Source organism: Sarcophilus harrisii, chromosome 2 (genome assembly GCF_902635505.1).
Source record: "Sarcophilus harrisii chromosome 2, mSarHar1.11, whole genome shotgun sequence".
Classification (NCBI taxonomy): domain Eukaryota; kingdom Metazoa; phylum Chordata; class Mammalia; order Dasyuromorphia; family Dasyuridae; genus Sarcophilus; species Sarcophilus harrisii.
This window is the reverse complement of record NC_045427.1, coordinates 453,544,788-453,563,348: the sequence shown is the minus strand read 5'-3', so window position 1 is coordinate 453,563,348 and position 18,561 is coordinate 453,544,788. Positions and strand designations below refer to the sequence as shown.

Below are 18,561 nucleotides of genomic sequence, written 5' to 3'. Positions count from 1 at the left end.
CTTTCATGTAATTACTTACTGTAGAATTTGGTATGCTTAAGTGCTTCCTCTTCATATGGAGTACTTTAATGCTGAGTTAAGTCTACTCAGTATTCTAAGAGAAATTGTACTCTTAATCTGATTCAGGCTTTTCTGCTTTTTTTTTTTAATTAACATTCTTTTTTTATAATAATAGTTTTTTTATTTTTCAAAATACATGCAAAGATAGTTTTCAACATTCACCTTTGCATACCTTGTGTCTCAGATTTTTCTCCCTCTCACCCCTACTCACTCCCCTAGATACCAACTGATCCAATATAGCTTAAACTTGTGCAATTATTCTAAACATATTTCCACATTTATCATATTGCACAAGAAAAATCAGATCAAAAGGGAAAAATGAAAAAAAAAACAAGTAAGCAAACAACAATAAAAAAGCAAAAATGCTGTTTAATATTCATTTTTAGAAATTCTCTTCCAAATATTCCACCTCCCTGAGTTGCCTAAAGCTAGAAAAATATCTCCCTCTCATCTTGTGTTGACTCTGCCTTTCCAAAACTTGATTTGAGGCATTACTTAAAGTTTTTATAGTAGAACATTGGGAGAATTCAGCTAAACACCTGTCTCTAATCCATCATCTTTCTCTGCCTATTTCTAATATGGGACAAGTTATATTCTGGAGTGATAACTGACATACGATTTTGAGACAAGTAAACAAATGAAAATAGTTAATTTTAAGCAAAGACGGTGTTATTCCTATTGAGTGCATTATTGTTAGAGGCTGTAAATGATAGACATATCTGTATAAAGACAGACATATCTATCTATCTATTTATATCTAAAATACCTGTCTATTTATATCTCTATCTATCTGTCTTTCTATCTATATGTTTATATAAAAATTCCTATTCAGGAGAAAGTCTAGCTGAATAGAAGGATATCTTGTAAGCAGAGAATTAGAGAAATCACCTTTTGGATTAACTAGTTTGACTTAGATATAAGACGTAGAGAGCCGTTATCATAAATCATTTTAACTTAGTACTGAAAGCATCTGCTCAATACAAAAGTTATTCACCAAAGAACTCATATGAATATACTGAGACAAAAAGAGAATGTCAATACAGTCTCAAAGCTGTGAGTTACCTTGATGGCCCGAGTTTTCTTCACTCATGTTCCTCCTTGTCAATAAGGCAAAATGGCAAGAACATCAAAGGCATTATTCTCTTAACACAGATTCAGGAATAATAAACAAATCACAATCTCCACAAAACTTGAATGCCATTATCCCAATAATATATTTACTATCTGTGTTGTTGAGCTGATAGATACTAAGAGAAATCTGCCTAGAAAGCATATGATTAATCCCAAGTTGCTTGATACACTAATACAAAAAAAGAATATCAAAATTCATCTACAGGAACAAAATATCAATCCCCTCCAGGAATAAAATGAAAAAAGTGGAAACAAAATAAGTCTACAATATGACATCTCAAACCATACAACAATAATCATCAGAATGATTAAGTACTGATTGAGTTAGAAAGAGTTCATCAGTGGAAAAGCACAAAACATATAGTAGCAAATGAGCAAAGTTGCTTTCTGCTCAATAAATACAAAGCTCCCAGATGCTAGGATATGGTCTCAATATATGACAAGAACTTCTAGGAGAACTAGAAATAAGTCTGCCAGAAACTAGGTATTAAGCAGCATCTGCATCACATACCAAGATAAATTCCAAATAGATCACAATAAATAAAAATTAAATTACACATTATAGGAAAAAGGAATAATATGCTTTTTACACTTGTAAATTGGAGAATTTATGACCAAAGAAAGATCACAAGGAGGCATCCAAGATAAAAGGGGCAATTTGATTCCATAAAATGTTAAAGTTTTTACTATTTGCATGAAGAAAACCAATGCAGTGAAACATTAGTAACTGGGAAAATTTTGCAGCAGGTGTCATATAAAGGTTCATTTTTAATAAATATAAGGAGGGAGAATGGAGATAGAGGAAATAAATTATTTTAATTAGAAATATTAAAATAAAAGTTAAATGCAAAGAATCATAAAAGGGCATAAATCATATAAATTGAAGCTAGGAGAATAAAACAATATACATAGTAATACTGAATAAAACATTTATATAGTAATACCAATGACAGATGGAAAGAACAAAAATCCGATTACGTAATTATAATTCTTTAGTTAGGTCTAGAGCAGAGAACATATAACTTCCTTTCTTCTTTGTAAAAGCAGATTGACAGTGTGGAATACTACATGAAATGCTGAATATTAATGCTTCATCACTTTTTTTCTTTTTCCTTCAAAATCTTTGTTATATATATAAAAGTATCTCTCTCTCTTATATATATATATATATATATATATATATATATACTTGTTATATAGTTCAAGTAGTACAATAGAATGACATATTCAGAAATTAGATAGGTTCTAAAACATAATCAGATAGTAAAATAAAAAAGCATGTGTCCCTTATAGAATAGAGCATTGCAGATGTAATCTTATCATAACAAAGTACAAAGACATGACTACTTTATAAATTTTAGATACTGTATTTCCACTCAAGGTAATCTGAAACAGGTCAACATTTTGTGTGGTTTTCCTCACTAATTTCCCAAATGCCTACTCCCTCTTTTTGTTCCCAATGATTATTATACAATATCTGGTTCTTTTTTCCCAAAAGTCTAGAGCAGAACTGTTTGTTATGATAATTCCACATTGAAAAGATTTTTGTTTTAAAATTCTGCATATTAACAAAATACTCATTTAATTCTTTAAGGTGATGGACAAATTGTCATATTTCTCCATATCTGAGACATTTATAACACATAAACATTTTAGATATCATTACAGAGCAAAATAATCCTGTATTCACATATGCTAATCATAATGAAAATGTAATTTTTTCTTGGGATAAGAAAGGCTATAACAATCCTGGGAGTTGAGACAATACTATTTTTAATGACAGCGAGGCAATCAGGAACTCAACAGTTTCTTTCTTTTTGATACATTTTTGAGTGCTCTCTTCACATCCTTGTTCCTCAGGCTGTAGATGAGGGTATTAAGCATAGGGTTTATTACAGTATAGAACACAGACACTATTTTCCCCTGCTCCTTGGAGGATTTAAGTGTCATATAGTTGATGATTGCTGACCCATAAAAAATAATAACCACAAGAAGGTGAGAGCCACAGGTGGAAAATGCCTTGAGTCTTCCTGAGTTTGTCTTCATTTTGAGAATAGTCACTATAATGGAGCCATAGGATGCCAGGATCAGAGAAACAGGTGCAAGAAGTATCACCACTCCCATGAGGAAAATGACCATCTGTGAGCTATGAGTATCTGTTGATGCCAAGGCCAAAAGGGCTGGGGACTCACAAAAGAAATGAGCAATTCTATTATCTCCTCGGTAGGGAAGTTGTAATGTGACTGTAGTGTCAATTAATGTCACTAAAATACCGCTGGCCCAGCAACCTAAGGCTAAGTGGCTACATAGTCTCCATGTCATGATGAGAGGATAATGCATAGGATCACAGATTGCTAAGTATCGATCATAAGACATCACAGCCAATAATGCACACTCTGTACATCCTAAAAAGAGAGAAAAAGAAGCTGAGCTGCACAGCCTATGAAGGAAATGATCTTCCTCCTGGACAACAGGTGGGCAAGAGTTTGGGGAACAATACAGGTAGAAAAGCACAGGTCAGCCAAAGACAAGTTGCCAAGGAAAAAGTACATGGATGTATGGAGCTTTGAGTCAATCAGAACCAGGGAGATAAGGAGCTGGTTTCCAAGTACAGTAACCAAGTAGACCACCAGGAATAATATAAAGAGTAAAATCTGGATTTGAAGGTCATCAGAAAGTCCCAGAAAGAAGAATTCTGTTACCCAGGTCTTGTTAGTATCCTTCATACTGTTTTTTCGTTCTTTAGAAGAATAGCAAAATTTTGGGTACAAAACTGTAACCTATAGAATCATAGAATCATAGAATTAGAAGAGATCTTCAAAGTCCAATCTCCTACCCAACCATTAAAATCTGTACTGATAAAATGATTATTGAAAATGTCCAATGCTAAGCAGTATACTATCATACCAGGAAGTCATTCTATTTGTGCACTAAGTTATGTTAGAAAATGCTTTCTTATATTTAACAGAAATCTTCCTCAGTCTGACAACCCATGCCACTTTTTCCTGCTTTTTCTTTCTCTCCATATGCTGTCTTTGTAATCTCATTGTCATTGGTGGATTCAACTATTATCTATGAAAATGACTCCTACATCTAACTCTTTATCTATAGCTAACTCTTTCCTGAGCTTCATTTCCACATTGGCATATGTCTATTACAATTCCAAATGGGTATCTTAAAGTCCATAAATTAATATGCTCAAAATTAAATTTATTCATTATCTTATCTTTCTCCCTAAATTTTCCCCTCTTCCAAATTTCCTTTTCTTGTCAAATAAACTACCATCATTTTGTTTCCTTCAAGTTCTTAACCCAGGGATTAATCTTGAGTCTTCACCCTCTATCACCCAATAAATTGAATCAATTGCCAAATTTTGCCCTATCAATATTTCTTGCTATATCTATATCAATCAATATTGATATATTGATATCAATATCTTGCCCTAAATAACATCTCTTGATATTGATCCTTTCTCTTTTCTAATATAGTACAACTTCTCATCTAGATTACTTCAAAAGATTCCTAATTTCCCTACCTCAAGTGTCATTTCATTCCATTCTATCCTATACTTGTGAAAAATATCTTCCTTAAATATAAATTTAGCTGTGACTCTTCCACTTAATCAACACCAGTACCTTCCTATATATAATACCTGTAGAATAGAATGATAAATTCCCTATTCAGCTTTTAAAGTACTGTACAATCTGGCACAACTTATTTTTATATCAAAATTTACTCTATCTCTTGCACTTTGCAATCTCTCCAGATTGACCTTATCTCTGTTCCTCAAATGCTACATTCTATCTCCCATCTCCTTGACTTTTCATTAGTCATCCTACATGCCTGGAGTATACTGCCTCCTTATATCCATTTAACAGAATCTTTTTCTTCCCATAAGAGATAGCTTAAGAACCACCTTCTACATAAAAGCCTTTTCTGATTCCTCTAGCAACTGGTACCTGTACTTTTTAACAACTATATATTAAACTACTTTTGTATATATTTATATTTATTCTCTCACACATTTATTCTACATATGTTCATATATGTGCTTGCTTTTTTCCCCATTATAATATAAACTCTTTGCAAATAAAGATTGTCTCCTTCTTTGTACTTCTCTACCTAGTGTCTGGCACACTGTAGACATTTAATAACTATTTGTATTGATTGAATAATAGATGGTATTTTTGTTCTTTTTCATACCTTATAGTTAGTTGCAAAATCTCACTTCCATGCAATTTCATATATATTCATATTCTATTAAATTATTAGCTTCTAATATATTTTCCCCTGTTTTAAAAAGTAGATGCATTTATATGTTATATAAATATCTGGCACATAGTTTACATATATATATATATAGAGAAAGAATATGTGTATACATGTATAAATCTGTACACAGTACACATATATGTACATAATATAGGTAAATACAGTACTTCACATTATTATAAATGTGTATACATGTGTATATATTTATATACCTATTTATGGAGATGTGTACATGTGCTTTTTATATGTGTGTGTGTGTGTGTGTGTGTGTGTGTGTGTATTTATGGCAAGGAAACGTTATACAACTGGTAGAAGGCTAGCTTTGAAACTAGGAAGACCCATCTTCAAAGACCTGGGTTCAAGTCATGCTAGCTTAGTAACTCTTAACCTCTCAGTGCTCTAAGCAAAAGCACTAAAATTGTACAAAAAAAAGAAAAGCTTGCAGAAAATGGACCACCTTTCATTGGTAGAGTTTCTTCACTTATAAATCAGATTTAGTCCCTATACTTATATGTTTTTGTGTGTATGCACTTGCATTTATTTAAGTATGTAATTCTCAATTGTGTTTATATTATAATGTATGTAGCTGCAATCTTATTTAGCATTACATTATATTACATTATCAATCCATTTATGAATGTTACCAACTGGCAGTCTAAAACAAAGAGGGAGAATAGTGTATAATGATCTAGAAAACATTTTAAGTACTGAACATCAATCTTTTTTTTTCCTTCCTTTCTTTTTAAAAATTTTTTTATTATAGCTTTTTATTTACAAGTTATATGCATAGGTAATTTTACAGCATTGACAATTGCCAAACCTTTTCTTCCATTTTTCCTCCTTCCCCATCCCCTCCCCACAATGGCAGGTTGACCAATACATGTTAAGTATGTTAAAGCATATATGTCCTAAGTTATTTTGCTGTACAAAAAGAATCAGAGTTTAAAATAGTGTACTATTAGCCTGTGAATGAAATAAAAAATATAGACGGACAAAAATAGAGGGATTGGGAAGTCTATGTAATGGTTCTTAGTCATCTCCCAGAGTTTTTTCACTGGGTGTAGCTGGTTCAGTTCATTATTGCTGTATTGGAACTGATTTGGTTCATCTCATTGCTGAAGAGGGCCATGTCCATCAGAATTGATCATCATATAGTATTGTTGTAGAAGTATATAATGATCTTCTGGTCCTGCTCATTTCACTCAGCATCAGCTGAACATCAATCTTAAAAGGAAATAGCGTAGGGCGAACTTCCTGCTAAAATGACTACCTGAACCTGAGGTAGGCATCTCAGTTTTCACCAGGCTACTTCAGCAAAACTCTAAATTTTACCACAAAAAAACTTAATTAAAAAAAATAATGATCAAGATATCTACCAAGAAACTATAGAAAATAATTCTTATTTGGAACTCCAAAAAACTCAGCCTAGACTCTCCAACAATTAAACTAGAACTCTATGTGTGTATGTATGTATATGTATCTATATATATAGATACACATATATGTACATTATATTCATGTATGTATACATGTGTAGGTACATATACATCTGTATGTGAATTTCTATAAAAATTTTTAAAGAAATAAATCAATGCAAAATGGAGATGGATGAATTCATATTGAATTCTTTTTTGTTTTCTGATATATATATATATGAAAATGTTCTTCTTTGGGATTTCTGATTTCAAATAATTTTAAAGAAGAAATGGGGGGATGGGTGCACTTCAGGGACACTATTTATAATGACACCTTGACTGTTCTCCATTTGGACAAATCTGATGTATATCCAGAGTTGAATATCCTGAAACCTAAGGGTAATTACTTGATAGATGTAACTATGTATCCTTTCCTGCTTACAATTAATAAATATCTTGTATCAGGATGAATTTCCAAACGAAATCTCCCTTTTAAGCAAATATATAACTTAAATACTTGTCTAGCTTTGGGGAATACAATACTATAGCTATAAATCAACTAGAAAAGGTAACTACATTAGCTGAGATTAAAAGAGAAATTTTCTCACCCTCTGCTGTTATCAGCATTATAATGATACCATATAGGGCATGGTTTATAATTTTCTCACCATGTTAGTCACTCTACAATGGTAGATATATTTCCCAAAATGTGGCACCCAGATTTGAGTACAATGCTCTGACATAATAAAGTGTACAATTGAAATATCTATCCTCTCATTCTGAAAATAAATACCTTTCTTAATGCCACTTAAATAGTATTAGCTACTAAGCCTGCCAGATGATTCAGCCAATTTTGAATTTAAAGGCAGTAAGACCTTTAGACCTCATTCCACATAAACTTGTGGAGTCATACCCTCTCACCCTCTCTATACTGGGCTTGTGAAGCTGATTTTTAAAGTCCAGATATAGATTTTCTTCTTCCTTAGCACTTCTTCCTATAAAATTTAATCCATGTTTCTTATCTATCAAAATATTTCTGTTTCCTGTTTCTGCCATTCATGTGTAAGCTTTCTTTTCTGCTCCACGTTATTTACAAATTTGATCAGAATGAAATCAACTTTATATCACCTTCTAATTCCTAATGAAAATATTGAAAAGTATAGATTAGTGATGTCAAACTCAAATAGAAATGGGGTGGGTCAAATAAAAACATATACTTCTGAATTTTCTTTCCTTTTTTGCTGAATTCTTTTTTAGTTGTCAGAAACGCCATCTCTTTGAATATTTACCTGTATTTTCCCATCTCCCTTTCTCTGCTTATCTTTATATGTCTTTGTTCCTCTATCTCTTTTGTCTATTCCTCTTCTCTCTCTCTCACTTTCCCTCTTATATTTGTAAGAACAAAATTATGACTTAATAAGATTACTGGAAAACCCAGAAAGCCATTTATATTTTGGCATAAAATTAGATAGAAAAATAAGTGCCATCAACATACAAAGCTCTTTACCCTTCCTGAGAAAAATCTCAGAATCTCCACAAACACCTTTATCTACCTCCCTATCTTCCTTTAATTAATTTTTATTCCTCATTCATCAGCATTCCAGGGAAATTTTCTCATTTAATTTGTGTATACTATTTAATCTGTTTACTCCTTTGTGTTAGTGTTTTCTATGTGTTCCCACTGTAAAATATACAATATTTAAATACTTTTGAGGATCTGAGAACCTAAGTACCAAATTATAATACTGTTTCTAATGAAACATTTGGGATGGCTAGGTGACACAATGGATAAAGCTCTGGATTTGAGAGTCAGGAAAACTCACCTCCCTGGGGTAAAATCCTGCCTCAGATACTTCTTAGTTGTGTTATCTTCTAAAAATCACTTAACACAATTTGCCTCAGATTATTCATCTGTAAAATGAAATAGAGAAAGAAATGGAAAAGCACTCCAGTATTTTTGCCAAGAAAACCCAAATGGTGTCACACAGAGTAAGACACTACTCAAAAATGACAGAACCACAAATGAAATATTTACTGACTATGATAAATAAGGTAATGAGGTTTGAATTATAAACCACTAACTTAAATTAATTTGTCATAAAATGTATTTATGGACTGGGGATTCTCTGTAGAAGGAATGCTACTAATTTGGATATTGTTCATTGGAACTGGTAATCACTCCAAATAAATTAAAGGGATTTTCCACTAGATTTTCTATGGAGAAAGAGTGAAATAAATTTATGATGTGGACAAAATAGGGAATATCAGAACCATGTTTAACTCCCTTATGTGATGAGACATTAAAGAATTCTAGTACATTAATTATTCAAATGTATGCTGTAAACCATAACCAAATTGTTTCTATTTCCTAAAACAGATTTCCCAGGAAATCTTTTTGGAAACATTATGTTAACAATAGATGTGAAGTGTGAGTATTTGAAAGCAATAACACACCTCAAGGATATTAATAAAAGAAAAAAGTCCTGTGTATACCAAAGTGTTATCCCAGTGGTTTTTGTCATGGAACAAAATAGGAAACAAAATAAATAGATGCCCATGATTTGGGAAAAGCCAAACAAATTGTAGTATACACGCATAATGGAATACCTGTGCTTTACAAAACAATGCCACAATGCCTATGATGAATACAAATATACATGAGACTATGTATCTCCTGCTATCAAGTAAATTAAACAGAACCAGAAAAAATGATATATATGACTACAATGATATAAATGGAAAGACCAACAAAATCATGAAATTGAATATTGCTAAATAATAATGGCCAAGCAGGACTCAAAAAAAAAAAAGATTATAAGAAAGCAGATATCTCTCTACTTTTTGCAGAAATTGGGGACTATGGATGCAGAACAATGAATATAAACTCAGACTTTCTGGTTTGAATTATTTAGTTTTGTTGGAGTATTATTCTCTCTTCTTTTTTATTCTTCATTTTAAGGAATAGCTCTCTGAGGAGAGGAAGGGAATGATGCAATGCAATGAGAAATGAGGAAGATATTAAAAACAAATCAATAGCAACAACAATTGAAAATTAATTAGTGACAAGTTAAAAAAAGCAATAACTTGCCTTTCTTTTTAAAATATTTTGCTGCTCAAATTTAATCAGGTGAAAGTATCCCCATTAATTCAACATAATGAGATATATAATTGTCCCAACTCTGACCATATTATAAAAAGTAATTCTTCTTGGTACATAAATGGGATGGAGAAAGGATGGGGCATTGTAGGAAAAGTTCCTGAAAATTAGGAATCCTGAATTCTGGTTATGGAACTACCTTCAATTTATCCTTTCCATGAGATAGTTCTTACCACTTTCCTTCCCATTTCTTCCTTGTACCAATCTAAACTTAGCCTCATCAGAATCAAGGTTCTCTAGAACTGGAAAGGTAAATCCAGGAGAAAGTAAAAGTCTAATTTTCCCTGTCTCTCTAATATGACATTAAGGAAAAGAACAGAACAAATTCATAGAACCATAGGATTTCACTGATGATAGTTCATAGCAATCTATTTCAATCACTATCTGGATAGAAATGTTCTTTACAGAATCTCCAATGCAACTAAACTCATGCAATTATGGAGAACTCATTATCTCATGAAACAATTCATTTTTGGGATGTTTTAGAAAATCATTATCAATATTGAATAAAAAGCTGGTTTTTTAGTACTAGTAAAAACTAGTAAACTATTAAGAACTAGTAAAAATACTAGTTCTGCTATCTAAGAGTATTGAAAAAGCATAAATTTCACTTCTACATAATAGTCCTTCATGTACCTGATAGAAGTTATTTACTCTCTATTCTGACAAATCTCTTCTTTACTCTAAAAATTCTCAGATCTGTCAAACTGTCCTCATGTAGAATTAGTACAAACCCATACCCCACAATAGTTAATTACCTTTGAACATGTTCTGTCTTGTCAATATACATCATATAAGTAGTTCTCTCAAGTTGTAAACAAGATTATATATATATACATACATATGTATATATATGTATATATATATATATATATATATATATATATATTCCACCCAAGAAATATAAAGTGAGTGTATATGCTTCCCTGCTATGGACTTGTGTAATGTTTTCTCCATCACATTATTGAGTAACGTTAAAATTTCAGTCCACTAAAACTCAAAGTTTTTTTTTCATGAATAACTTTCCCACTCATATCTATTTGTGCCTCCAACTCTTTAAACACAAATCTTAGACTTTAGATTTGTTCTTTATTAAAATTTATGTAAAAGTTATTAATGGGGATCCACTGCCATTTAAAGGAAATTGGAATAGTAGACCTATTAAACATGAAATCTTGCAAAAAAAAAGAATGAAGCTGAAGATGCTAAATCCATTTCCCATGACCAAATTTTCCCTCTTTTAGCAAGCCCCCTTTTTTGTTCTCCTCTTTCTTAAATCTAATTTTCTCACCTGGAAAGCATTTCAAAGGTAGTGAAGAGAATTCAAATGAGAAACATAGGACAAATGCATGAGAAGTAGCCAATGGATAAGTTGGTTGATGTAGAAAGAGCAGGGATCTTATAAAGAAAGGAGAATGCTTAGTTCAAAGTCATGTGAAAGTACAAATAGAGCAAGATGAGTTGAGGTAAAGAAAAGGGGAAAAGTAAGTCAAATGATCCCTTCTCATAAGCAAGTCTGCTTGGTTCTCTAAAACCTTTCAGATTTTCAGTTAAGGCCAGATTCATTGAGTCTTGACTTAATGGGCTATGGTGTGAGATAGCCTCTAGAGTATCCAATATTCTCTAGAGGATTCCTCCTCATTAAGGTAGACCTGGTTGGTGTTTTATACTTTTTTCAGGGTGATTTACAAGTAGTATCAAGGGAGACATTTTAGTCAGTTGATTCAATTCTACATCTTCAGCTCTAAACTCTCCGTCTTCTCTTATTTCCCTTCCTTATAATCTCTGTAGGTACATGGATAGCAATATACAAAAGCAGTAAGTGACTAGGCATGCAGTGTAGTATTTTTTGACATACATTTATTACTTTTGAAAGATCTATAAAATCCATATTTCAGAATTTGTTTTATTGAGAAAAAAGTTAGTTGAAAGGATCCCAAATCATTTCAATTGATAGAATTTTATTACCTTGATACTGTGGTAATATTTTGATATTTTGAAATTTTGATTAGAGGCAGAAGATTTCAATATTGAGGCTATTCTAACCCAAAATATGATCCTGTACTGTTGAGTATTTTAATCAATCACTTGATGTATATAACGTTCATTTTTTATCAAAGTTTTTTATTTGCAAAACATATGCATGAAAATGTTTGTGGCAGCTCTTTTTGTAGTGGCAAGAAACTGGAAACTAAATTGATGCTCATAAATTGGAGAATGACTGAATAAATTATGATATATGAATTTTATGGAATATTATTGTTATGTAAGAAATGACAATTAGGATGATTTCATAGAGGCCTGGAGAGACTTACATGAACTGATGCTAAGAGAAATAAGCAGAATCAGGAGATCATTATACACAGTAACAACAAGATTATACAATGATCAGTTCTGATGGACATGACTCTCTTCAACAATGAGATGATTCAAACCATTGCCACTTGTTTAATGATAAAGAGAACCACCCAGAGAGATCCGTGGGAACTGAGTGTGGACCACAACATAGCATTCTCACTCTCTCTGTTGTTGTTTGCTTGCATTTTGTTTTCTTTCTCAGTTTTTTCTTCCTTCTTTATCTGATTTTTCTTGTGCAGCAAGATAATTGTATAAATAATCCACATCTTGGATTTAACATATATTTTAACATGTTTAACATGTATTGGACTACTTACCAGCTAGGAGTAGGGTTGAGAGAAAGAAGGGGAAAATTTGGAACATAAGGTTTTTCAAGGGTCAATGTTGAAAAATTATCATTGTATATGTTTTGTAAATAAAAAGTTTTAATTAAAAAAGATAAAAAACCATATGCATGGATAATTTTCAACATTCACTTTTGCAAAATCTTGTGTTCCAACTTTTTCCCTCTCTTATCTTCACCCTCTCCTCTAGACAACAAATAATCCAACATATGTTAAATATGTGCAATTCTTCTATACATATTTCCACAATTATCATGTTGCACAAGAAAAATCAGATCGAAAAGAAAAAAATGAGAAAGAAAACAAAATACAAGCAAACAACAATAAAAAGAGTGAAAATATTGTGATCTACCCTCAGTTCCCACAATCCTCTCTCTGGTTGCAGATGACTCTCTTCATCATAAAATCATTGGAACTGGCATCAATTATCTCATTGTTGTAGAGAACCATGTCCATCAGAATTGATTGTTGTATAATCTTGTTGTTACTGTGTATAATGATCTCCTGGTTCTGCTTATTTCACTTAGCATCAGTTCATGTAGATTTCTACAATCCTCTATCAAATCATCCTGTTGATCATTTCTTGTAAAACAATAATATCCCATGATATTCATATAACATAACTTATTCAACCATTCTTCAACTGGTGGGCATTCACTCAGTTTTCAGCTTTTTGCTACTACAAAAAGGGCTGCCACAAACATTTTTGTATATATAGGTCCCTTTCCCTCTATGATCTCTTTGGGATACAAGCCCAGCAGAAACAATTGCTGAAATAAAGGGTATGCACAATTCGATAGCCCTTTGAGCATTGTTCCAAATTGCTCTTCAGTATGTTGAATCAGTTCACAACCGCACCAACAATATATTAGTATCCCAATTTTCCCACATTCCCTCCAACATTCATCATTATCTTTTCTTGTCATCTTAGCCACTCTGAGATAGTAATACCTCAGAGCTGTCTCAATTCTACAACATTCTTGACAAGTAATCATCTACCTTCTGCTTAAAGACTTCCAGTATCAGGGTACTTAGACCTAATGAGGAAGCACACTCTAATTTTCCAACAGTTGTTAATTTCCAAGAAGATTACTTTCCTTAGATAGTTGCAATTTACCTCACTATAGCTTCTTTCCATTGGTTCTAATTGTGCCTTCTAATTCTGTCTTCAATTCTACTATAGGGTGAATATGGCTTCATTGGAGACAACAAGAAAGATATGTGCTTTATTTATAACCTCTGTGCCCAGAATTCACTTTACAATTCTCTATTCTAACACCTTCCTCATTATATTTCTGTTAATGCACTATATGTCTTTGTTAAGCTTTTTATTTTCAAAACACATGCATAAATAGTTTTCAACATTCACTCTTGCAATACATTGTGTTCCAAAAATTTTTCTTACTCCATTCCCCCATCCACTCCTTCAGACAACAAGTAATATATGTTAAATATGTAATACACTCTATTTCTATTGATACAGCCTTGAAAAGATTCAGCTCCCAAGGAAGGATGCACAACTATTTGTATCTCTACCTTCACCTTTGTTATAAAAATCAAAATTCACTATCATCTGGATTCAAGATGCCATGTTCAAAATCTAGATAAATCTAGGACTGCTGAACAAGGCTACAATGAGGTGTATGATATAGGCCTTATCTTATTCATAACAGGCAAAGGAGGACAAATCATATAATCAATTATTACCTGGCTTAGCCAGTAAAAGTAGATCTTTTGATATAAGATCTGAGTAATATAATCTTTATGCTGGATTCCAGGGAACTAATAAAACACATCTGTGTCCCATCACTTGTTTCCAGTGGAATATTATCTATATTGTAAAATGCAGTTGTTCAGTTAAATTTTTTTTTCCAAAATGCTTTTTTGGGTTCTTTTTTAAACTGTATGCTTCTCTAGGAGGAGTAGAAGAGATATTAATTAATAAATATAATCTACAAAGCAAAATTCTAAAAAAGTCATAAAAACCAATGAGCCTTGTCAATACAATTTTTCATTTTTTTAAAGTCAGGATTACTAAACTGATATGTCAGGAGATAATTATAGATATAATATACCCTGATTTTAGGAAACATTTGAAAAATCATTCATTCCATTTTATGGACAAAATATAATTGTGAGAGTTAGATTACACAGTTATGTGTATTTGTAGCTTATAGAGTGACTAGAATCAAAGAGAAATAAATAAATAATGTATTGATGACAACCTATAAACAAACCTTCGGGCAGCTGAGTGAAAAACTAGTGTATAGAGTGCTGGACCTGGAGTCAAGGAGATTCATCATCCTGCGTTTAAATCTGGTCCCAGATACTTTCTAGCTGTGTGATTCTGGAAAAGTCTTTTTACCCTGTTTGACTCACTTCCTTGTCTGAAAATGATCTGGAGTAGGAAATAGCCAACTACTTCAGTATCTTTGCCAAGAAAACCCCAGATTCAGAAGGAGTAAGGTAGGACTGAAAAACAACAAAATAGATCAACTTTTACTATACTGTCTTAATTATCTATCTTTCCCTTTGTAGAATTATTCTTTATCCTACACAGTTCTCATTTATCTAGACTTAGTTACTAATTAGGCCTTGCCTCTGTCTAACTGAGACCTATTAAAGACTTTACCTTAAAAAGTCCAAGGTCACTACATTCAGGGACATCTCCAGTAATCATAATCTATATCTGGCCACTGGACCCAAATGGCTCTGGAGGAGAAAGTGAAGCTGGTGACCTTCCCTCCCTCAATTAAATCTAATTCCCCTTGCTTAGCATGACCTTACTTCGCTGATGTCAAGGTCCTTTTCAAGAATAAAGGACAAATAACAATGTCTTATTTTTCTATATCTCTGAAAAAACAGATTAAAAAAAGTATTGTGATCCAAATGGAGATTGCTGAGTATACTTTTAAACCCAAATCACTCTGGATTTCATTGAATGGCCAATAAGAGGCTTCAGTTCAAGTCTTATTTTCTGTTCTGACCAGAGGCCCTGAGGATCTTCTCCTTCATTTATTGATACTTTGGTGTGGTACTCTGGGCCATCTTTTGTCTCAATTCTTACCTAACCCTTAGTTTTTGAATGGAAATTTTCTCAGACAAACTGAGACTTGAAAATCCTTAAAAGATCAAGGTCACCCACTGCATGTTGGACTATCACCAATCCTTTTGACTTTATTCTGTCAAAAGGATTCTGCTGATGCTTGAGGAGAATTAGGCTTATGACTTGACTTTTCACAGTTCTGTCTCACTTAAATACAATTCACACTCAAGTTAAGACATCACCTTAGTGATATCACTAGTCTTTCAAGAATTAATTGAACATAGGCCTGGAATTAAGAGGACTTCAGTTCAAATCCAGGCTCAGGTATTTGACATTTGCTGACTGTGGTTCTGGACAAGTCATTTAATTCTGATGGCCTCACAAGAAAAGAATACATTGAACAATAACAAATATTTGAATGATTTTCTCATGAAAAAGATATTAGACTTCTGTTTGGCTCCAGGAAGAAGAATTAGGGAAATACACAGAACATGCACAAGTGAGAGTCAGTCCTGGCTAGATATATGAAGAAACTTTGCTCTAATTAGAACTATCTAAAATTGGGAAAGGCTATTTTAAAAGGTATTGGCTTGAATGAGACCCAAGGATATATACGAATAAGCTGAATTAATTAAGTCTGAGACATCTTCTAACAAGAAAATTTAAAAAACAATAACAACACTTTTTTGTACCTCTCTTCTCACACGTTTGTTCCCTTATTCTGGACATACTCAACCTTGGACATGCTAAATCAACAAGTCAACAGGAATTTATTAAGCATTTGATAAGTTCTAGGCATCATATATAATATAGAAAACAAAGTTGTTGATATATGATCTTACCTAGATAGAGAACAAAGTCAGTAACTTTACTTCTGAATGCCAGATTTTTATTAATGATTGTCTAAGATCAGATTAGGCTATTTTGTTTTTGTTTTTAGGTCTCCACTGGATTTTCAAATGTTTCTCTCTCCCTCTTCTGGAATTTTTTTTTATCACATGTTGCTTTGTACTGCCAAAATCTAGTGCAGAATATCCAGGACTATATCAACAAGGCACATCCCTAAGTTCTTCATATTGATATTGTTTTAGGCAATTGTCCAGAATGGTAGAAGGCATCATTACAACTCTCTCCACAACAGAGACATATTGCATGAGTACAATATACAAACTTAATGTCATTTTATTAAATAATAGTGAAATGCACGCACTACCACCCACCATGGGGGTAAATGCATTTCTTTTATTTGCAAGTATGTGTGTGGCAAGAGGGGGTGGGATTGATATAACAATTTTTGAAACCAAGATATGCTGATAAATGAAATTATAATAAGGGGATCAATATCTCCAGGTTGGTGCTTGGTTGAATATATTCCTGAGTGCCCTCTTTACATCTTTGTTCCTGAGGCTGTAGACAAGAGGGTTGAGCATGGGATTTACCACAGCATAAAACACAGACACCAGCTTTCCCTGCTCTTTGGACGATCTGGGTGTCATGTAGGTCATGATCGCTGATCCATAAAATAGGACAACCACAGTAAGATGGGAGCTACAGGTGGAGAAAGCTTTGAGCCTCCCTGAAGTTGTCTTCATTTTGATGACAGTCACTATGATAGAGCTGTAGGAGACCAGGATCAAGGATACAGGTGCAAGAAGGATCACCACACCCACAAAGAAAATAACCATCTGCGATCTGTGGGTATCTCCAGATGACAAGTCCAAGAGAACTGGGGCCTCACAAAAAAAATGATCAATCCTATTGTCTCCTTGATAGGAGAGGCATAATGTGAATGTAGTGTCCACTAAGGATATTAGAACACCACTGATCCAGCACCCTAAGGTGAAGTGGCCACATACTTTCCAAGTCATAATAACAGAGTAGTGCATGGGGTCACAGATTGCCAAGTACCGGTCATAGGACATCACAGCCAACAGTGCACATTGTGTAGCACCAAAAAAGATATATAGAAAAAGTTGGGCTGCACAGTTTGTGAAGGACATAACCTGCCTTTTAGAAAGCATGTGGACTAGGGCTTGGGGAACAATGTTGGTAGAGGAACAGAAATCAGCAAGAGACAAGTTACACAGAAAAAAATACATAGGTATCTGGAGGTGTGAGTCAGTCAGAACCAGGATGATAATGAGCAGATTTCCAAGTGCAGTAACCAAGTAGACCCCTAGAAATAGTACAAAGAGTAATACTTGAGTCTGAGGGTCATCAGAAAGTCCCAGGAGGAGGAATTCTGTCACCCACGTCTGGTTGGTCTGGCTCATGTTCTTTTTACTTCTTTGGGAAAGACCCAACAGATATTTGGTATGGGTATATAACCTATGGAGCAATAGAATTTTAGTGTTGAAAGGGCTATGAAGTGTCATCTGTTCCAACCTTAATCCTGAACACCTGCTGTGATCAAATTGCTAATGATCACTTCCAATATAAGCAAAGAAACCACTTCATTGTTGCTCAGGGCAAACCATTAGAAGGCATTATTTAATGTCTGAGTGTTTATAAAGTGATGGGTGGCTTGGGATGATAGAGAGAAAATGACATTGCTGGTTGCAGGGACTGTGTTAAGTAATGGAGTTACAAATAAAGGCCAAAAATATTTTCTTCTCTCTTATACATCATAATACAAATGAGGCAGCAACTAGGCACAAACAAAATATGCAGATGATAAATTGGAGATAATGTCAGAAGGAAGACATTATGGTTAAGTAAGATAGGGAAAAGCTTCATGAGAAAGGCGGGATGTTATTTGAGACTTGACAGAAGCCAGGG

General features: G+C 33.2%; 1 protein-coding gene and 1 pseudogene across 1 annotated transcript; both read right to left on the bottom strand.

The window, feature by feature from the left end:
* Positions 1-2,982: 2,982 nt before the first annotated feature.
* LOC116421009 lies at positions 2,983-3,929 on the bottom strand (annotated as a pseudogene).
* Positions 3,930-17,106: 13,177 nt separating this feature from the next.
* Positions 17,107-18,068, bottom strand: LOC100920091 (olfactory receptor 2D2-like). The gene has a single exon (XM_003759218.4). The coding sequence runs from the start codon at positions 18,054-18,056 to the stop codon at positions 17,121-17,123; it is 936 nt and encodes a 311-aa protein (XP_003759266.3). The 5' UTR covers positions 18,057-18,068; the 3' UTR covers positions 17,107-17,120.
* Between the last annotated feature and the right edge of the window lie 493 nt (positions 18,069-18,561).

Coding starts and splice junctions, on each gene's coding strand:
- LOC100920091 (XM_003759218.4), bottom strand. CDS start 18,056: ATGAGCCAGACCAACCAGACGTGGGTGACAGAATTCCTCCTCCTGGGA.